Source organism: Meles meles, chromosome 8 (genome assembly GCF_922984935.1).
Source record: "Meles meles chromosome 8, mMelMel3.1 paternal haplotype, whole genome shotgun sequence".
NCBI lineage: Eukaryota > Metazoa > Chordata > Mammalia > Carnivora > Mustelidae > Meles > Meles meles.
In genome coordinates, this window is record NC_060073.1 from 28682416 (window position 1) to 28705589 (window position 23174).

Below are 23174 nucleotides of genomic sequence, written 5' to 3' on the forward strand. Positions count from 1 at the left end.
TGGGTTAAAGTCTCTGCCTTTCACTTAGGTCATGATCCCAGGGTCCTGGGATCGAGCCCCGCATGGGACTCTCTGCTTGGCAGGGAGCCTGCTTCCTCCTCTCTCTTTCTCTGCCTGCCTCTCTCCCTACTTGTGATCTCTAGCTGTCAAATAAATAAATAAAATCTTTAAAACAACAACAACAACGACAACAAATGTTAAAAATCTGAAAGATCGGTGTGATAGGTACATCGGTATCTGTTACACTATTCTTGGAGTTGTTTTTTTTTTTTTTTCATGATCTTTGAAAGATTCCAGAATTTAAAGTAAGCAAGTTATTTTAAAACACCCAGGTAACTCAGTCATCTAGGTTTAAGAACCACTCAAATGTAGGGGATGAGCACGAATAAATCGGAACGCCGTGCACGGAGTCCAACAAAATGCAAAGCAGAGGTAAAGGCAAGGCCGGGTAAGCCGTTAGGAAGTGAGATTACGAAATATTACTCAGCCTTTAACAAAGAAGGAAATCCTGCCACTTGTGACGCCACAGATGGACCGTGAGGAGACTATGGTAAGTGAAAGAAGTCAGACAGAGAAAAATACTGTATGGCGTCTTGAGGAATCTTAAAAAAAAAAGAGAAAGAGAGAGAGAGAGAGAACGAGAAAGTCAAACTCATAGAAATAGAGAACAGATCAGCAGTCGCCAAAGGCTAGGGGTGGGGGTGGCAAAATGGGGGGCAAATGTCAAAAGGTACAAACTTCCAGTTACAACAGTGACAGCTAACAACGCCGTACTGTACGTCTGAAAGGTGCCCAGAGAGTAGGTCTTAAAACTTCTCATCTCAAGAAAAGAGAATCTGTAACTCCGTGAGGTGATGGGTACGAAGGGAACGTACTGTGGTGACTGTTTTGCCATAGATCCATATATCCAGTTTTTAAAAAGTCAACTTAATTCTGTGGTCGGGGGTCAAATATGGGAGGACCGCTTTCTAGACATGGAGAGTCACTGGCAGGGTCCTGAGGGTGAAGAGGAAACTTTCTTTGAGAAACTGTGCAAACACAGACACCGTCTAAATCAATACTCGGACTAGACAGTAAACAAGGGCATACACTCCACACACAATGGCTGCATTTAGCTGTGGGGGAAGGAGTGAGCCACAAAACACCAGCCCTTCTCCGTCAAGCTGGCCAGAATCACTTGTAAAAATCCAACAGGAGACAAGGATCGCCTGGGCACCAACACCATCTCCAAGAAAGTCAGAGCAAGGATTATTTGTTTCAGCTGACCCCATTGGCAAGGTGAAGGGAGTATTCCCGCTAAGGCCTGGGTGCCTGGGCACAGAAGCTGCTGGAAGGGCCAGGGGACCGAGGGACTACCTCTGCAGAGCTCTCTCGTGCCGTGCCCACTAGGGTCCACAAGCCAGACAGAAGAAGAGCACAGATTTCCAAATGAATCAAGAGGAGTTTTGTTGTTTTTACAATTTACTGTTTACTGTGGAATGGTTTCAGCCTTACCCACCGCCCCCTACCATCAGTAACACTACTCTACCAGTTTGAATGGGGACGGGTGCACAGAGGTTTCCTCTCCCCCCAACTCTTGTAAATCTCAGCTGTGAAATGTACGAGGAGTGAATTCCTGGGAAGCGGCAGATTGGAGTGTTGGGTAGACAAGACGGTCCAATGCCAGGCAAGAGGCTTTGGAACAAAAGTAATGGCAACACCAATTTCAGGTCCCCGGGGACCTGAAAGAACCCACAGGGGAAGGCAGATTCCAGTGTCTCACCGCTGAAAACAAGGCTGCCACACGCATCGCTGTAGCTGAATTTTTTTGGTTTTTTTTGTTTTTTTTTTAAGATTTTATTTATTTGACAGAGAGAGAGATCACAAGTAGGCAGAGAGGCAGGCAGAGAGAGAGGAGGAAGCAGGCTCCCCACGGAGCAGAGAGCCTGATGCGGGGCTCGATCCCAGGACCCTGAGATCATGACCTGAGCCGAAGGCAGCGGCTTAATCCACTGAGCCACCCAGGCGCCCCTGAATTTTTTTGTTTTTAAGCTGCATTTATTTATTTGAGAGAGTGAGAGAGAGTGAGCATGAGAGGGGAGAAGGTCAGAGGGAGAAGCAGACCCTCCATGGAGCTGGGAGCCCAACGCGGGACTCGATCCTGAGACTCAGGGATCACAACGAGAGCTGAAGGCAGTCGCTCAACCAACTGAGCCATCCAGGCGCCCCTGCAGCTGAATGTGTGTATGCATCTCCAAACTATTTAATTAGGATAAATTCCGAAAAGGGGAATCGTGGAGTCAACGGGGGAATGGTGTTTCTCGGCTTTTCCTGCATGTTAACACCATCCACTTACAACGACATAGATATGAACAGTCTCTTACCTACAACAAAATGCTTCTGAATACATGATTCTCAAGGCATCACAACCACTACATAAAATCAGATGGGGCAGGTAATGTCATTCCCTATGTACAGACAAGGAAATGAGCTGAGAGAGCCCACCACAGACTTGGTTGGGTTAGGTGGTTTTATGGACAACATCAAAGAATATACCCATTCTGTGCCATCAGACCATTTGTGGCCCCCGATGAGTTTAACAAGGGAGAATGCTTATGCTATATTCCAAGTGAAAAGAGCAGGATATGAAAATACATTCTCAGCATGATCAAAAGTACGACAATAGAAGAAAATAAACCCGTGTTAACAGTCTTCGGTTTACAGAACCATAACTTGTGCCCTTCTCTCGATGCCTCTCCAGATTTTTATAATAAACCTGAATAATCATGGAAATAAACAACATTTAGTGGGCAATTGTAAAAGCTAAATGCTTTATGCTCAGTATCTCCTTTAAACTATGTCCACACGGCAAGGACCATTACTATTCCAATTTACAGGTGAAGACAAGTTGAAGAAACCTGGCCAAGGTCAAGGTGGTGAGCGGGAAGTGAACCCAGGCTGACTCCCCTGAAAGCCCATGACCCCAGCACCACATCAGCGCCTTCCCAAACTTCAATATGTGCAGAAATCACCTGAGGGTCTTGTTTTTCTTTTCTTTAAGGGCCGGGGGGGGGGGGGGGGGGGGGGTGGTCAGGGAGAGAATCTTAAGCAGGATCCACGCCCAGTGCAGAACCCAATGCAGAGCTTGTTGTCATGACCCTGAAATCATGACCTGAGCTGAAATCAAGAGTCCGACGCTTAACCGACTGAGCCGCCCAGGTGCCCCTCATCTGAAGGTCCTGCTAAAGTACAGATTCAGATGATGCTGCCGTTGCTGGCCTGTAGACCACCCTTTGAGGAGCAAAGCTCTACCGTGATAATCCCTACCCTGTAAACTTAAAGGAGGAAATACACTTTCCTCAACCAGGAAAATGTCTGCTCATACTTTAAAAGCTATCAATGTTTATTAATCTATAAAAGCAACAAACACTTTCTTTCTCAATAACTCTCTCAAAGCCTTCTTCTCCATCCCTATGGCAGGCTCAGAACTATCCTTGGAAACTCTCCTGCATAGACACCGACCCTGAACAGCCACTGGTGTCAGACCTGCTCGGCCCAACGGGAAGCGTAATCAACTTTCTCATCTCATTAGCAGGGAGGATTTTCTTTCCGCGAAGCTTCCGTTAGAAAACACGTCCACGAGCCCAGGGAGCAGGTGTGCGGAGGAAAAGCTACCGGGAGTGTCCAGCGGAACATGACAGCCATCCCCACCCCAATCCCCGCTGCAGACACCAGCACAATTTCCGTCTGCCTTTCCCTCTTCTCGTGGACGTCTTCTTGGAAACATTAAAACTATGTATTCTTTAAGTATTTTAACCTTCCAAAATTTGGCAAGCACTAGCTAATTTTATACTTGAAGAACCTTCCACAATTATGAATTAAAGCACCCTTTAATTGCGTTCCTAATTCTTCATGTCTTTTTATATGGGATTATCAGATATTCATTGTTTTAATGAACCTTGAGCTATGTGCAGTAACCCTGTTTATCTATCTTAATGCCTAATGCTATGAAATTACTTATCTAATGCCATAAAAGTAGCCCCTGAATAATGGATTTTATTTCCCTAACTTTTCATCCTATTTACATCTTGGTTTCTACTACCTCTCCTACAATAAAGAGATGGGTGATTTTTTTTTTCCAGTAAGACTTTGTGACAGTTTGTTTTACACTGACTCTTATAATTGATGTATTTCGGGTGCCTTGGGGGCTCAGTGGGTTAAGCCTCTGCCTTCGGCTCAGGTCATCATCTCAGGGTCCTGGGATTGAGTCCCGCATCGGCCTCTCTGCTCAGTGGTGAACCTGCTTCCCCCCACCCCCGCCTGCTGCTCTGCCTGCTTGTGATCTCTCTCTCTCTGTCAAATAAATAAAATCTTTTAAAAAAATAATTGATGTATTTCTATCACTCTCCATTTTTCTCGAAGATCGTATTTGTTAGCGCACTTCCTTTCTGGAATCATTTACGTGGCTTCGGTAGCCAATTTTTATTTCCTATGAAACTGGACCCGAAGATAACCTTAAGTTTCTTACTAGTTAATACTGTTAACACTGATATTTTACAAAACACAACTGTTTTCACGTTTTCCTCTTGGTAACTTCTGCTGTTCGTTAAGCGCACCATGCAAACTCCCTTCAAATGGAATGAAGACACAAAGCAGTTTTACCGACCTGTCTGAAACCCTTTTACACGCCACATACTAGCCTCACAACGTGTGCCTAATTTATTCCGATTTTAAAATGCTGATCTTCGGGCGCCTGGGTGGCTCAGTGGGTTAAAGCCTCTGCCTTCAGCTCAGGTCATGATCTCAGGGTCCTGGGATCGAGCCCCACATCGAGCTCTCTGCTCAGCAGGGAGCCTGCTTCCCTTCCCCTTTCTCTCTCTGCCTGCCTCTCTGCTCACTTGTGATCTCTGTCTATCAAATAAATAAATAAAATCTTTAAAAAAAAAAAATGCTGATCTTCGCTTTCCTAAGACCTCTTCCTCTCTGCCTTTTTTAAGCCATGGATACCTATGGTAGAGATCTTTACAGGTCTCTGAAAATGAGTGAGACCTTTCCAAAACCTGGAGGAGAAACGACGTACCACCGTAGGATACAACGTGCCTGACCAGGGAAAGAGAAGCCTCATTCTTCCTTCACCAGCTTCTCTTCTTCAGAATCACAGTCTCATGTCCTTCGTGTTACCTCCATTCCTTCTAGGAAACCTACAGATATCCTACTGTGTGATGACATTATGCCAAGCCCTGGCTCAGGGACTCAACCAGACCAAGGCAGCCGTCAAGAAACCTGTGTGACCCCATCCTGCCCTGTGGAACTTTAATCCCCCCAAAAAAGGAAAAGTTCTTTTTTCCCTTGAGGACTGTGGCTGAGTCACATTTTATGAGTACCTTCAAAAGATCCTGAAACTCGGGGCGCCTGGGTGGCTCAGTAGGTTAAAGCCTCTGCCTTCGGCTCGGGTCATGGTCTCGGGGTCCTGGGATCGAGCCCCGCATCGGGATCTCTGCTCCGCGGGGAGCCTGCTTCCTCCTCTCTCTCTGCCTGCCTCTCTGCCTGCTTGTGATTTCTGTCTGTCAAATAAATAAAATATTAAAAAAAAAAAAAAAAAAAAAAGATCCTGAAACTCTCCCCTTGGTGCTGGAAGGTATTCCTTTTTCCAAATCTATACATTCCTATGTCTGGACATCTCTGACTCCTCTGGTAAGTTTATAATTCAAACACTGGGCATTGCTACCATGTTTTTGACATCTGTTCATTTTTTCTTGTATTGTCCTTAATCAACTCCTTGGGTACCATAAATGACTTTGGGGCATGCTAAATCCCGACCTCGCTGCATCACTGCGGCCTGTCCTAGGTCCCATTAGGCTGCACAGTTTCTCTATAACATTTCCAAGGGTGGTTCTGTCTTTCATTGATACAGAATATTCCTGACACAGGCCATGTCTTCAACCTTGTCTCTTCTACAGTAGTTAGCCCCAGCTCTCTCCAGGCCTGCTTCCCCAGGCCCCGCCAGTGAGCCGGGCTCACGTGCTACCACCATACTTTTTAGTCAAGCTCATGCTTATGTTTTCACGAAATCTGTTTCCAAAACCCTTTCTGCAGTTCTGTTCTGGTTTCTCTCAGCATCGACACTTTTTTACAGCATTGGGATTTTTTTCTGAGAAGACACCCTTCACTGCTAGTCACCCTTCCATCATCCCCTAAACCCCCCCCCATTTTATTTTTATAATAATAAACAAGTGGGGCGCCTGGGTGGCTCAGTCATTAAGCATCTGCCTCCGGCTCAGGTCATGATCCCAGAGTCCTGGGATAGAGCCCCGCATTGGGCTCCCTGCTCAGCGGGAAGCTGCTGCTTCTTCTCCTACTCCCCCTGCTTGTGTTCTCTTTCCAGCTGTGTCTCCCTCTGCTAAATAAATAAATAAAATCTTTAAAAAAATAAATCTTAAAAAAAAAAGGTTTTTTAAAAAAAAAACTTCTATTTAGAACTTTCCAAACCAATTGCTTTTTTTTTTTTTCCAACTGACCACAGGGCTACAAGTGTGACGAGGACTCCTTTTTCAGCCTCGTCCAATTAGTTTAATGACTCCCAGAGAACACAGCTCTGATTCAAGCCTGGGGCTGCAGGAAAAGTTCCAGGGCCGCCATCAAAGAGGACACACTTCTGATATCCTCGAAGCGAACCTCCCTGGGCCTTATAATAACGAGCAGGGATTTTTAATGCACTAAAATTAAAACACCCTTTATGCTTTCATTTCTCTACGCCAACAGACACACAAGTGTCCCACGTGGAACACTGGCTCCTTGGGTTTGCAAGTCTCCTCAATCAAGTTATTCATAAAGTCCATGTCCCTCCAGCACCCAGTTCCCAAAGGCCTGTTCAGAGTAAGCGAAATGGCTGCCCTCCCTCTCCGTGGCCTCCCTCCAGGCCAGGGATAACCTCTGTCTTCACACTGCGCTATTTGTCTGTCAAAAACCACAGCTGGATCTGAGCACCAGCCAATTCACCCAATTAACAGTCTCCTGATATCACAATGACTCATGAAAAGGAGAGGACATGGAAGAGAGTTAGGAATCCTGAGGCTCGCTCTGCTCTGCCGAGAGCTGACAGGCCTGTGGCATTATCTTCTCACAAGGCACGACCCACTGCCCACAGGAGCCCCTTGGTTTGAGGCAACGAGATGGGGCGAATTATTTTTTACTTTCTTTCCAGTGCAGTACATTAACATTTCACCTTCCACAATAAATAATACCAACGACGAGTTCAGAAAAAGTTCTCCCATATGTGAACCACACAAGCTTTAAGCTCAGGGTCAGAAAAAATAAGAAAAAACACTTCAGTTTTTCTTTTTTATAGGAGGCATTATAACCAGCACTTTCTTTTTGCCTGAAAAACCTATTACTGGACTTTATGAACAGTGGGCCTTTCTCTCTGGCACCCAGCGGTATTTGAGGGAAGTACTGACCGAAAAGAAATCGCTTCAGGTTGGCATTCCTACAGAGTATTTCCATCAACAGGGGAGAAACAAGTCTCCATCAGTAATACATTCAAAGGCAAGCCTCCCGGTGTTGAGATAATTTGCTTGTCATTATTGTTCCTTTTAATAAAACAAGCCTCCACAAAGGCAGACTTAAATACCTAAAATGACACGTTCTCCATAGGGAGGAGTGGCAGAACATCAGTTTAAATCTGCCAAAGACAAGCCACTTGAATAAGATCAACTCAGGACCACTTAACTCCGACGGTTCTCTAACATCATTCTATCCAACATGATAAGCACAGGATTGTTACTGACATCCCTACCCAGTGATGGAGCTGTCTAGCACAAGCTAGGGAGTACACCTGCTTCTTCTGGCGTACGTGAACTTGAGTTGAGCGTCTACTCAATGCCAAAGCAGTAAAGCCCAGGGTGAACAGCACAGGTTCAAGTTGTACGGTCTTATGTGCCAATTCTGAAACCACCTCTTGCTGGCTGTGGGCTCAGGAAACTTACTTAGCCTTCTAGTTTCATCTATAAAATGGCAGGGCAGAGCACCTACATGAATAAACTGCTTGAAAATGAAATAAGGTTCATGTGCTGAGGAAGCATTACATGAATTACGGTATATACAAATATCTGAAGATTTTTTTTGTTTTGTTTTAAGATTTTATTTATTAATATTTGACAGAGAGAGACACAGTGAGGGAGGGAACACAAGCAGGGGAAGTGGGAGAGGGAGAAGCAGGCTTCCCGCGGAGCAGGGAGCCCAATGTGGGACTCAATACCCTGGGATCGTGACCTGAGCCGAAGGCAGACGCGTAACAGCTGAGCCACCCAGGCACCCCCCAGAAGATGTTTTCAAAGATGCTTTTGAAAGATGGATAGATACATAAGAATTGAAAGATGATCAGGAAGATGCATTCCTTTGGTACTATAACACATTTGAAATCAGGATGTGCCTAATTTATCTTTGATACTGAAACACTTCTGAAATCAAGATGCACTCAACAGCCAGCAGCACCTGGTGACGGCATAGGGCAGAAGGGTGCTGTGATTCACCGATCCTGCCAGTACCTGGGAAACTTGGTCACTTGCCCACTCCCGTCCAGTTCTGTGCACGGACACTATAGCAGGGTTTGGGTCCACCTGCTATTCCGAATGTCTCTCAACAGATTACCTAACATTCTGCATTAAAATGAGAAATCATCACGTACACCAAAAGGCAAGGAAACAGTGTAAATTCGGTGATCGGGAAGCAAGTATCTGTCATTGGAAAAATGACTGCCATTCCATAATATTTTGCAAAGCAAGAGCCAAGAACTTTAAAGCACTTAAGAGAGAGGGGCACCTGGGTGGTTCAGGTGATTGAGCATCCACCTCTCAATTTCAGCTCAGGTTGTGATCTCAGGGTCATGAGATCGAGCCCCGTATCCGGCTCTGTGCTCAGCAGGGAGCCTGCTTGAGATTCCCTCCTTCTCCCTCTGGCCCTCTCGTTTGTACAGGTGCGCACATGCTTTCTCTCACGCGCGATCTCTCTCTCTCAAATAAACAAATCTTTAAAAAATAAATAAATATGGGCGCCTGGGTGGCTCAGTGGGTTAAGCCACTGCCTTCGGCTCAGGTCATGATCTCAGGGTCCTGGGATCGAGTCCCGCATCGGGCTCTCTGCTTGGCAGGGAGCCTGCTTCTCTCTCTCTCTCTCTCTCTCTCTCTGCCTGCCTCTCTGCCTACTTGTGATCTCTGTCAAATAAATAAATAAAATCTTAAAAAAATAAATAAATAAATAAATAATAAAAAATAAATAAATAAAGCACTTAATAGAGGGAAATACAAGAGCTGAAGCCACACTTGCAAAGAGGAAATGGCAAATGCTCTGGAATAACCCAATTGTCCCAACGGGGGGGGGGGGGGGGGCAGATGTAACCAACTCACCAGCTAAAGGAGAAGTAATAAAATAGGTGTTGAAGTATTTAGATGAAAAAGACATAAAATGAAAACAACAAGTCAAAAGGCTACAAATACAGACATGTGTGAGCTCATTAAACTGTGTGTATGTGTGCGTATTAATCCCTGTTAGGGCTAAAATGATATACACCAGTCAACAGTAATTTAGGAAAGGAGAGAGAAATGCAAATGAAAGACGAAGGAAGATTTTAATGTTCTATTGTAATGATCCTATTTTGTTTGAATTTTTATAATGAGCAGCTATCTGATGTTATTATTTATGTAATATTTTCAATTCAAGAAGATTACAAGAAAATAATGTAGGTACAGCCTCAGTACCCTGCCACAGAAAGAGTAAACTTTCAATGAGGGGCAATCCTTACCACACACCCAGATACCACAAAAGATGAAAGAAAGAGCACATCCTCGCAGAACGATAAAGAAGGAGCTTGCTCACAAGCCACAGAAGACACGTCTTCTTCAAATCCCAGAAGCCAAGGGCTACAAGAGTCTTAGCACACCCGCGTGTGTGTCCCATATTCTAACTGGAAAGCTAAAGAGGCACCTCTGAGACGTGTTGAAGAAGGACCCCTCCGTTAACTCTCCCCAAAGGCGCTATCCCGTGCTCCCAGGCTCTGTGATGTCCCCGCTCTGTTCCCATCACGATCGGGGATGCATCAGTACACCTCACATTCAGGAATGCCTTCGAGATACTGCTTGCGGAGAAGTGCCTTCTAGGGTAAGGAAAGAAGGTAGACAACTCCATGTCCCTCATCGGGTCATCTGGTGCTTCAAGGGCACAGAACACGTGGGACACAGCTTCACGCCCTTGAAGCACAGCACAGTGCCTGGATGGGCCCGAGCTGGTAAACTGCGCTGTGGAGGAGACCAAGAAAGCACCGAGAAGAATTTTCTAGTTGATCCAAAGACAAAAGGGAACGAACACCTGGTGATGTTGGGAAGCTAGAGTTCCTCCTCGATAGAAGGGCTCTCGGAAGAGGGTGGGATTGGAGGCACAGGTGCCTGACCTGAGGTCACGCGCACTTGTCCCCTCCCTGCCCGGCGTCCCTCGTCGTGGTGCCTCCTTTCGTCCTGCACAAAAGACAGCAGACAATGCCCGCTGCTGGTCTGAAGAGAGGAGGAAGGAAAACACTCGAGGGAGGCTGGATGCTGAACAAAGAGAAATGACAGCTGGAAGGAGAGTGTCTTAAAGGAATCCGAGTGTCTAAAGTGACACGGAGCCTAACTCTAAAAAGACTTCAGAGAACAAAGTCCAAGATGAAAATTTTCCCCCAAACCAACTTGCCGCTGGTGCTGATGATTTTCCCCGCCACCTGCAGAACCCACTCCAGTTGTAAAGCCCTTTGATGGGAAGGGAGAAGGAATGCCGGGGAGGGGAAGGGGCGCCGAGAGGAACAATACCTGCTCTGTAGACAGAGGAAGGGGGACTTCCAGGGTTAAGATTTCAACACACAGCTCCCGAGGCTGACTTCCAGGCAGGGCGAGCCTCCCGGTTTAACATTCAGGGAACCAGGTGGCTTCGGGTGTCAGCCAGCTGTCACCTTCCTCTGTGAGTCTCTCCCAAGAGAACCGAATCTATACTCTAAAATTCCAGAAGTTTTCACTGTGATACAGGGGGGAAGTGAGAGGAAAAGGAGGTAGTGCTGGGATGTCTAATTACGACGGTACTTTCCCACTGAACTTGTGGGGCCTTGGATAACAGAAAGCAGAAACCAGATGACTAAAAGACCCCTTTGGAAGGGGGAGGACACCTTGACCCAGTGCATCTAGGAGACATTTCTAGGATGATAGTCACAATGCCCAAGATGCATGGCGAGGGGGCTTGCTCACACTGGGCCAGGGGTTCTCCGCTAGGGGTGACTCTGCCCCCAGAGGACATCTGGTAACATCTGAGGATATGTTTGGTGGCCACAACTGTGGGAGGCGAGGAGGAGGAGGAAGCTGCTACTGGCATCTAGAACCAGAATATTCTAGAATATTCTAGAATGGCAGGGCAAAATGGAGCACAGAGGCTGGGAAATCCTGCTCTAGAACAACCCCATCTCCAACCATGTCCAGAAATTTAACAACCTGGCCTGAAATAAACATCTGCCATTCCTCTGACCAAGCAATCACCCTGTCACAGAAGTCCATTTATTCTACTAAGCAATATTCAACATCAAGCAAATGATGGGAAAAGCAAATGCCGTATCATCAAAGTACCTGGCTGCTCTTCCACCAAACATTTTTAAGGGCACTCCTCAGCATCCAAAAGAGTAGATTCTTCTACAACAATTACAAAAAAAGAAAGGCTCCTTTACACACACACACACACACACACACACACACACACACATGAGCGACCATCTTAAAAATCTCCTTGGTGGTCAGGTAGAAACCCTGGCAAAAAAACAAACAAACAAACAAACAAAAAAAAAAAAATCACAGTTCAGATGGCCCAAGCATTTCCAAAATATTCTAAAGAGAGAGAGAAAGAGGAAAAGAGAACAAACAAGAAAACTCCACAACCAAAAATCACTCCCAGGGGATCAAAAAAAACACAATTTGTCCCCGGGGATTCTCTCATCACTAAGAATAGTTCCACTGGTCTATGGCATATAGTATCTTTCATTCCCTTAACAGTAAAATATAACAAATAGCTAAGAAAAGGGGAAGGGGCGCCTGGGTGGCTCCATTGGTTAGGTGTCCAATGCTTGATCTCAGCTCAGGTCTCGATCTCAGGGTTGTGAGTGTGAGTCCCAAGTTTGGCTCCACACTGGACGTGGAGCCTACTAAGAAAGAAAGAAAGGAAGGAAGGAAGGAGAGAAGGAAGGATGGACAAACGAAAGAAAGAAGAGGGGGAATATATCCATAGAGATCTCAATGAATGAAACCAACCCCCCCAGGTGACTACAATTTGGGGCAAGAGATCCAACCGTGGCCTGTGGTATCTTCCCGCCAAGCATCTGAATACAGCAGAAAGACCCACGCTATTTTGAAAAGTTCCATCTTTCCTCAAGAACCGAGATGTATTTCATGTTATTTCCCATGAACACCAACTACTTAAGTTCACTGCAGTGACCACAAAGTGAACAGATTGAGGGAGGAGGGGTGTTAATGAAACAATCTCATTGACTGCTAAATTCACAAAAGCAAGTGGGAGGGAAGGCACGGACACTTCCTGCACGATTCCTGCAAACAAGAAGCCAGAGTCAGTATCCAAGCTTCAGGCCTTACTCTGGCATCCTGGGTCTGCAGGATCTCTTGGGAGCCATAAAATGACTTCCTGCCACATAGTATCATTGGAAAAACTCAACGAGACCATGCCTTTAAAGTGGCAGGCAAAGCATCTCACACATGCATGTACCGTAAATATTGGGTCCCCTTTGCTCCTTGTGCCCATGCAAAGAAGCAAGGCTATACAGATCGACTCTTTCACAGGAGATTATCTGACTACCAACTGTCCTAATGTTCCATGATGGTGAGATACGAGCCCACTTTCAAGTTACCCTGGGGACTCTGGTTAACAAAAAGGTGTCTACGTCAGTCTTGGAGGCCCGGAACTGACCACCCTGCCCCGCTCCTCCCCCACTCCTATCAAGGTCAGAGGCCTAAGTGGGCTGTCAGATAAAAACACCTCACAGGCCAGGAGGGAGCCTTTGTCCCATCTCTTTGAAGATGAAAAGCAACAAGGTGTGTTTATTTGTACTTGGGTGCACAGCCTGGTCTCCTCTTCCCGGGCTGGCCTGCGAGGCTCCTCAGTTAGTTAAAAAAAAATAAGAATAAAACCCAACCGCTCAAGCCATTAAGTAGATCTTTCCAGGAGAAAAGGTCAGTACTCACACTCCTGGGAGTACACATGGGAGAAAACCAAGCGTGTTCACTGACAGAAAGAGACTGTCAGGGATTGGAAGCAAAGGTCAGGCTGGGAGGAGGTGAGGCTGACCGCCTGTGGGGCATGGCCTCGGTCAGACACGTCTCGCCATCTGTGCGCTTAAACCCAGCAAATCCACTGCGTGAAGAAAACCTAGATGTTGGATGAGCCGAGTCTTTCTCACAGGATACATTAAAAATAACAACAGCTAAAAATCAATGCTTCACTTCCCTGACACAAACGAAGGAAGAGAAAGAAAACCACGGTAGTTTCTGAGAAGTTCCTGAATAATAAAGGCCTCCAAATTGCTCTTGAGATGTCCGTGGCCTCCCAGCCCTGCAGAGACCCAGAACTCAGAGTAGGGCTCAACTCGGACGCCAATTTTCTCCACACACTCTCGAAGTGGAGACAGCATTCCGAAGTCCTGGCTTTTATAATCTCTCTTGTCGGTTCAACTTCCCAGAAGAGGATGGAGAAGCCGAATGTGGAATAGAAGAGTCAAGTCTCTGGTCCCACTATGGGCCCCAAATTGAACCACACAGGCTTCTCTCTGGGCTGGGAGGCCAGAAGCACCCAGTGGCATCAAGAAAAATGACAGGACCTGTTTCTGATAACACTGTGGGTCGATGTGGAATTCACACCAAAAGGATGATGCTTCATGTAACACAAAAAATGCACACTCCCCTAACCTGCCTAGAAGTTTCTAAACCAGCAACCGTAAAGGCGATTTAAAATCCCACAAGTGCAATGACCACAGAGGATGGAAAACCACCACCAGGGACAGTCGGGCAGTTCCATGACCCCCACTCTCTCCCTCCCCATTCTCACTGTTTATTGTAGCCCTATTTTATACATACACACATATTAAATAACCAGCATTGACCAAAGAAGGACAAAATTAACTTTACAGCTATTTTTACAGGCACAGAGACTCCACCAAAGCAAACCAGTACCAACTGGGAAATGCAAAAAATAAGTTTCCACTGAGCCACAGGCAACTGTGGGACACATACAAGAGCCGGCTTCCAGACTGTCGTACTGGGGTGTCATCATGGGACCTATCACGGCTCTGTATATGGAGAGCATGAATTCGGGCAGGTCTTCCTGTCTGAGATGCCCAGAAAGCTGCCTGTTCTAACAGCCCCCACATAATCATTCACACCTACTTGTAGCTGCCAGCGCCCCCTTGGACACCCTTCCCAGTGTGGTGGGATAGTTCAGGAGAAGCAGGGCCCTCTCCCCACACTTGGCTGAAAACCCACAGGGACCACCACCACTCCACCATCACTGGAAGGCACAGCAAACCCACATCAAAATGGGGTCTCCAGGAGCAGGGATGATGTCATAGGTTGGAGAGGTGGGAAAGACTGCCCAGTAGATTCTGAGAATGGCGAGGACCGGGGACTTCAGGGAAGGTGGGAGATTTCTCTTTCCAAAGGTACATGGGGGGGGGGGGTGCTCAGAATGAAGCAAGCCTCAACTTCCCAATCAAACACAGCATCACCAACACCTCCACACCAAACAGCTACAAGTATTTGGGGAAAGCAGGCATAAATTAGGTAAATAGCACAAGCTTCTGCTGAAGAAAGTTCCTCGGGCCCTGTCACCCACTTTCTGGGCATCAGCTGCCCAGAAATAAACGTCAGGGGGCGGGCTGAGCTGAGGAGGGCAGCTGACAGCTGTGGCCAGCGGGCCGGGGGCAGAGGAGGAAGGGCTCCTGGGCTGGAATTCAAAGCGCGCCCACATCAGCAGAAAAGTTCCACGGGACAGCACGCTGCCAGGAAGGCAAAAAGGCTTGCTGCTTCCCAGGACCTCAGGATGCACCACCATGGTGATGCCGGGTTCAAGGGGCCGGCAGATGAAGCCCGGGTGCACTCCCACGGGCACCTCGCCAGTCAGGGCGCCCGCTGAGGGACCAGTCAGGGTGGTCAGATGACAAACAAACGTTCTGCTCCCAGGATCAATGGGAAAGAATAAAAATTCCCAGGTTCAGCCCTGCTTCATCTTTCTTTCCCCAAGCCAAACACAGTCCCAGGAAGGAGTGGAAAGGAGCGGAGATGCTACCCGCCCGACGTCCAAAGAGGAAGCTGAGGCACAAGGGTGCACTGGAGAGATGCGGGGAGGGGCCTGCGGGGGCTCGCAGAGCGCCGAGCTCAGTCTGGGGAGAGGGGATCAAGAGAGAGTTTCCTCCCCCAGCCCCCGGCCCCTCCTCCTTCCCCAACACACACAACACACTCACGCACGCACGCACACACACACACTCTGGAGCTACGCCCAATCGGGGCAGCAGCCGGGCTCCCGGGAGCCGGGCTGCACACAAAGCCCCGCCCGCGCACACAGCACTCGGCACCAGCCGGCCCGCACGCCCACACAATAGGACGGCGCGCACCCCGCCGCAGCCCCTCGCCCGGGTCCCGGCCAGCCCGGCGCCGGGGGCCGCCCTCCGTGCAAGCCCGCGGGGAGACGCAGCCCCGGCGCGGGGAGGGCGAGCGATGGCCGCCCGGCCGCCGCGCCCCCGCCCCGCGTCCCGCGCCCCGCGCCCCGCAGGAAGTTCGCCCGACGCCCTCCGACTCACCCGCGGCGCTGCTCAGCAGCAGGCACAGCGGCCCCAGCAGCCACATGGCGCGGCCGCCGCTCCCGCTGCCCCGCGCCGTAGCTGCCCCCACGGCCGCGGCGCTGACCCCGCCCCTCGCCGCGCCGGCCCCGCCCCCCCGCTGTCCCTCCGCCCGCGCGCCCCGCCCGCCCCCGGCTCGGCCGCCTGCCGCGCTCCGCCGCCTTTGGCCAGCGCGCCGCCGCCCGCGCCCCGTCCCGCGTGCCCGGCCGGAGGGAGGCCGCCTAGGGGGCCGCCGAACCCCGGCTCCCCTCGGCCTCGCCGCCTCCCTCCTGGGCTGCGAGGATCCCCCAACAGCCTGGACTCTGTTCTCTGCCTCCTCTCTCTCCCTTCTCTCTCCTCCCTGAGCTCCTCCATCCTCGACGAGGCGGCGCTCACCCCCTCCCCCAGACCCAAGCTGGAGTTCTTTACTCAACTACAAAATTAGTTTACTCCAGGGAGGGACAGAAAAAGTTTGGAAGAAAGGGCCAAATATTATGAGAAAATATGCATTTTTATTTTTAGTAGCAAGAGTGGAATACGGGGACCAGGGCTTCTCAAACTTTACTATGCGTGTGACACACTTGGGTTAGTTAAAACGTGGACTCTGCGTAGGTCTGGGGTGGGGCGGGTGATTCTGCTTTTCCGACCAGCGTCTAGGTGGTTTCGAGACTGCTCTCTGAGAACCACACGTGCTGGAGGGAAGCTAGCACCTTTAAGAGAGTTATTTCATCTGGATCTTGAATGCCTATACCCGTGGAACATTTGGGCCCCAGTTCGTGGAAAAGAAAAAATGTAAAGGCATGCGCCCAGATGCAAAACAACAGCTGCTCGAATGCAGTTGGAGCTCCAAGAAGCATTAGTGAAAACTGCCAAAGGATTTAGATGGTGGAAGAATGTAGTGACACTTTTGTGCCCAGCTCTCCATCCCCTCCCCCTCCCCACATGTGTAAAGTTGTGTAACTTTGCACAATCGGTATGCAGAGGAGCCCTGCTGCCCCAAAAAGTCCACCCACCCGTGCCCCCCCAAAAAATAGAAAAAAAATAATATGATTGCCAAAAACTGGAAATAACTCGTGTCCATCCACCAGTGAATGGATAAACAAATTTTATTATATCGTTTAATGGAACAACATGAGCAAATATCAAAAGCACAGTAAAAGAAAGAAGCCAGCCCCAAAGGGTACATTCTGTATGATTCCATTCATAAGACCTGGGAGGAGGAGGGAAGCTAAACTGGAGAGATTAAACCAAAAGAAACTTTATGCGTTTGTCAAAACCTATGAAACTGCATTCCTAAAAGCCACACCTAAGATGGGCGAGTTATACTGTGTATAAGTCGTACCTGTTTGGAGGAGTCCAGAGGGTGTGGGTGCTGGGATGACGAGTCAGGGAGATGGTAGCCAGGAATCCCACATCACATTGGGGCTGCATTGGCCAGCTGGAGGTTGGCTGAGATTCAGTGACTTTTTAGTTGTCAGCTCTCGTCTGGAAATATGACAGCTAAAGTGGATCAGGTCAAAATTTAAAAATACCAATTTCAGGGAAGCCTGGGTGGCTCAGTGGGTTGAAGCCTCTGCCTTTGGCTCAGGTCAGGATCTCAGGGTCCTGGGATCTAGCTGGCTGCTCAGCGGGAAGCCTGCTTCCTCCTCTCTCTGCCTGCCTCTCTGCCTACTCTCTCTCTGTGAAATAAATAAAATCTTTAAAAAAAAATACCAATGACAGTTCAAAGTAATGAGAAAATGTGATAGGATGTAGAAAAGCTGAGCAAATGCCATGTTACAAAGTAGTTTGTCTAGTATGGAAAATACAAATAAATTCCCCAAAACACTTAGCATTCACGGATTGTATCCTGGAATCCATGAACAGTAGAGACTATCCCGTGGACTTCAGGGAGTTTTAAAGTGCCTAAAATTGTGTGCAAGACTTCGGGTATAAGTGGGTATGTGCATTTCTTTTTCCAGGAAGCCCCTAGCCTTTGCTAGCGATACCCAAGAAGGTAAGTAATTTCTGTCAGCCGCTCATTTGCCTTCAACCATTAGGAGTATAGGACGTTGGATCTGACCTGCTGCCACGGTTCTTGCTTCCCTAGGTTCCTTTTGGACTCATGAACTTCATCTTTAGGAATGATTTCGTGTACTTGACTTACTCTCCACATGTCTCTCTTTCTCTCCTCTCCCTCTCTCACACACATACTTCTTTTAAATGTACTAATGTCCTTGAAATGATTTGAACAAATGCAAAACTCTCTTTAAGTTCACTTGTGTTCATACTGAATCAGTCCTAACCCCCTCACCATATACACTGGGCACAAAGTAAAACGACTCTTTCCACTTCATTACTCTCCTCTTCCCCAGTTCTTTAGAATCCCGTCAAACACACAGGGCATTCGGTTTCTGGAAAACACGATAGGTTCTAATGCTGATTGTTCAGGTCACAGAGGGCCAGCTGCAAGTCTTTTTCACAGTTGGTTTAATAAAAATCAAAACCAGATTGCGTTTGTTACTTATTTACCAAGTGACACACTCTGTCCTTGGATGTGTGCTTTCAACATGGCTTCCCTTTGCTGACAGCGGGACAAAGGGATTTGGTTCCTCTGTGGTCACCGGTATAAATGCTATCCAGCTCCCTACACGTTCCCATCACTCCACACGGCAGTCCTGGACACATCACGGGTAAAACGCACAAGCGAGACCTGAGCCCCGGTGTCTGGCATGGGCTCCAAGGCGCTTTCCACTTGTCACACACTAACTCTGTGACCTTGAGCGGGTTATTAGTCTCTCGGAGCCTCCATTTGCTTGTGGGTAAAACAGGCACAACGCGAACACTGGGATCCTAGGACTGCTTTCGAGATGAAATGAGACCATGTATGTCAACTCTTTGGCACACACCTTGCACACAGTAATGGCTCAAGAAAACGTAGCTTAAGAATTGCTTAAGAAAAGGCGGTGGTTGTGGTTCCTATTACAACATAGCGGCTGTGGTGGCCAGTCTCCAAGACGGCTCTCAAAGATCCTTGCCTTCTGGTATCCACGCACCTGCACAGTTTCCTCCCTCAAAGAATGGCCTCTGCGACCAATGGATATTGTGAGGTGACGCTGGGTAACTTCTAAGGCTGGGTCACAGTGGTTGAAGCCACTTCTTCCTTGGGTCTTAGATGCCTGGCTCTGGAAGGCAACCACCATGTGGGGAGAACAGTGGAGCAGCCCAGTGGAAAGGACCACATAAGGAGGAGCTGAGCTTCCTGCCAACTTGCCGGCCATTTGAATGAGCCATTTTGGAATGGTTCAGTCTCTAGCGCCAACCAAGCATTCAGAGGAAAGAAGCCTTCAGGAGACATCCTGAGGTGCAGCCTGCCAGCCACTCCCAAACTCCTGGTCCAGGGAACTCAACAGAGATCATAAATGTGTATTGTGGCTTTAAGCTACTAACTTTCAGGATAATTCACTATGTGGCAATAGATAACTAGTACATCGTCCTTGAAGATCATCCATAGGATTGACTTCATGTTTCTCTAGGATGTTTTACATGAACACATACATGGAAAGTGCTTAGAACTTTGCCTCGTACATTGTAAGCACTCAATACATGTTAGTTTGGTTGCTACCATGGTTTGTTTTTCTATTATTGTCATCATCACTACCTTTCTTCCAAAGCTTCTAAGATTCAGGCCTTTCACCTTTCCAAAAGACCATTTCAAACTTGAAGAAGAGTTGGAACCATCTAGAGGTGTGAAGAGACAGAACTGCTGAAAGAACTAAGGAAAAACCATATTTACAAAAAGTTTACTGCAAACAAGGAGGTATATTGCTTCATTAGCATCGTAAAAATCAGGCAGAGCGGAAACAGAAAAAGTTCTACCCCAGACTCCCCTCTGTGGAGCACGTTTTCACAGGGTCCTCCTGTTTCTGGCTCTGTGCTGCCCCTTTCCTTCATGTGATTTCCATTCTTCTCTCTTGCATGTGAAGAACACAGAAATTCACTTGAAGGTGGACCCATGAAAGGCTTGTTGCACTCCAGATGGGTGGGGTGTGGGGAGGAACTTCCCACTGAGAGACTACGTGGTGGAAGAAGACACTATTTCTCTTCTGCAAAACACACATATATATATGCATACACACACACGTATATATACTTTTTTAAAATACCAGACTAATCTACAGAAAAATCCTGCTGGGAGCCAACAGAATTCTTTTTTTTTTTTTTAATATTTTATTTATTTAACAGAGAGAAATCACAACTAGGCAGAGAGGCAGGCAGAGAGAGAGGAGGAAGCAGGATCCCTGCGTAGCAGAGAGCCCGATGCGGGGCTCGATCCCAGGACCCTGGGATCATGACCCGAGCCGAAGGCAGAGGCTTATAACCCACTGAGCCACCCAGGCGCCCCCGAGCCAACAGAATTCTTATAAGTCACTTTTAATATAGTCACTAGCTTACGGAAGCGTGATCTGCTGACATTCACTAATGAAAATATTGCATCATCTGAGAGGATCAAATTTTTACCCCTCGTTTAAAAAAAAAAAAAAACAGCCATGCAGCTTGTTATTTATTTTAATGCCTAAGTTTTACCGTCCCTTGAATGAAGTTGTCTATACTCTTAAAAGGGTGATTTTTCACTTGTGGCCAGTCCTGGAACCCAGAAACAATTATATGAAAATGAATTTAACCTACAATTTATCATCAGAACCATTTTGCCAGGTTTCATAGCAGGCCCATTTTTTTCTTCTTTCTCAGTTGGAAAGGGGGGTGGGGGGAAGGTGGATTCATTAAATGTGTAAGCCTATTGCTGGTCTATTACCTTGAGAGGAAAATCGTCCTTGGACTGTACAGGTCTATAGCATCCAATGCCGTAAACAGCAACTACAGTTGACTGCATGGAGCTGCACTGGGAACTTTGAAATATATCTATTCTGAATCATGATACCTCAAAGTATAAAATGCAAACTAGATTTCAAAGACAGTACAAAAAAGAATGAAAAAGATCTCTATAAGATCCCATGTTGAAATACAATATTTAGATATATGGAAGTAAATAGAATAATATTAAAGTTACCTCCACTGGTTTCTTTTTTTTTTTTTAAGATTTAATTTCTTTATTTGAGACAGAGAATGAGAGAGAGATAGAGAAAGAGCATGAGAGGGGTAAGGGCAGAGGGGAAGCAGACCCCTTGCTGAGCAGGGAGCCCAATGTGGGGCTCCATCCAGGAACTCCAGAATCATGACCTGAGCTGAAGGCAGTCACTCAACCAACTGAGCCACCCAGGCACCCCTCCACTGGTTTCTTTCTGCTTTTTTAATGTGGCAGCTGGAAAAATTTTAACTTCATATACAGTTTGCACTTGAGGTTCACAATGTACTTCTTTTGAACAGCACTGTTACAGATAATATTTTATTTAGTAAATGACCATATGACCCGCCAGTGTTCCTTATGTCACCATTGAATATAAATCACTTAACGGCCACTCACTTAGGAAACACTTTTTTCTTTCCAGTTTCTCCATCAGACTAATTCTGCCTCCAAACCCTGCTGATCTTATATTCTAAGCATCCAAGTCGATTGATACAAAAGCAATTTTAATGTCATAATATCAGTATGACAAATGTACCATAGGGTCAACAAGGGAGGGGAAGACAGGAAGAGAGAAGAGAGAAATCATCTTTTTAAGCGGCATGAACATTTGACACTTGATTTCTGAAAAGAACCCAACACTGACTAAGATCTCCATTTTCAGTAGGGAAATTCATGTAGTAATTAACTAACAAGCCAAAAGTCATAGGAGATACTAAGTGACAAGTGTGAGAAAATGATTCCAGCCTGCTCAAGTCTGATTACCTTCTCCAAGTAACTCACTCTTTATAGACAAACGGGTAAGCAGTAGATTTGAATAAGAGCACTCACAAAAAACCATCTGTAAGGTAAATAGATTTACATCTTTAACCGAACATTATTGGAGCATTTTCCCCCTGCAGTGTGAAAACTCCGCTTTAATAATGTAGGTTGTTTTTTCTCAGAGCACCTCAACCTACTTCTTTGAAACATCTCTTCATTTCGAGCTAGATTCTTTGGGCTTGATTGATTTTAATGTTTAAAAGCTTAATTCTGAGAGCTGTTTGATTGCCTGATCTGGAACTGCTGCTGTGTAGGTTTGTAGTTCAATTTGTGGAATGGGGCCCCGGACAGAGAAAAAGGATTTTTTTTTTTCCGAGTTTTCAGTGAATTCCTGCACCCAGTGTGGAAGGGAGGGAACAAAAAAGACCAGGAAGGGAAATTTTTACAATTTCCAGGACCCTTCAGCATACGTGTAATGAAAATGCTGTAGAACTGTGTTTTTTGCTTCTGTTTCCTTCTGTCAGGCATTAATCATAGCTCCTTAAACCTAGGTAGGACCTTCTCCCCTGTTGTTCAAGACAGAAATCCACGCGGACCCCTTGCATTCCTTCTCTCCCTAACACGATCAGTTACCATTTGTATAGCCTACCTACAGAATGATTCTTGAATCCAACTGACCCCTCTCTTTCCCTCCTGCTCCTCCCTTCCTTGGGCCTCCCATGTACCTGTGGCTGGAGTGCTTCAACTCTCTCTTCACTAAAATTTCAGATCTTGTCTTGCACCTTCTCAATCTGCCAGAAACCTCCATGGCCTCCATTGCCCAGAGGACCAGCTCGGATTTAGCCGAGTGTATTTTTTATGGGCTCCTGCTAAGGTTTACCATGATGGGGGTTGGGGACAGAGAGAGGGAGCTGAAAGTTGAGACCAGAGGTATGGGCAGGAGACTCTTGGTCATGGTAAGGTCATGATAAGTTTAGTCATTACCCTATGAATTTTAGGAACATTAGGAAGTCACAAATGGTCCATTTTAAACAGGGACCTGGCACGAACAGATTTGCAAAATCTGTTTTGTTAAAAGCCAGGGTTCTTAAAATAAAATAAAATAAAATAAAATAAAATAAAATAAAAATAAAAGCAAGGGCTCCAGAATCAAACTTAAACTCAAAGTCTGACCATGCACGTCGATGTGTGTTCTTGGGTAATTTACTTAACCTTTCTGAGCTCGTTTCTTCAGCTATAAGATGACGGTAAAGACCCCTATGAGATAGGCACAATTGTGATTTCTAAATGAAGTATTGCTTAGCATACCATTTGGCGCATAGTAAGCACCCTACTAATTATAACCAAATATTAGTAGTAGTAACTCCTAATCTTCTTGTTTTTTCTAAGAAGCATTCCGTGTACCTTCAAGACTGAGTTAAGCCTCCACCCCACGTGCTCTAATAACCCCCTATATTTAGCCCTGTTTGTAGGACTTGTGATTTT

General features: G+C 46.8%; 1 protein-coding gene across 1 annotated transcript in view; it reads right to left on the reverse strand.

Moving 5' to 3' along the window:
* Positions 1-15943, reverse strand: part of LDLRAD3 (low density lipoprotein receptor class A domain containing 3) — a 229222-nt gene extending 213279 nt beyond the window's left edge. Inside the window, exon 1 of the mRNA XM_046017664.1 lies at positions 15845-15943. Within this exon, the coding sequence (XP_045873620.1) occupies positions 15845-15890 (46 nt within the window). The 5' untranslated portion in view covers positions 15891-15943. The remainder of the gene's footprint in view (positions 1-15844) is intronic.
* Between the last annotated feature and the right edge of the window lie 7231 nt (positions 15944-23174).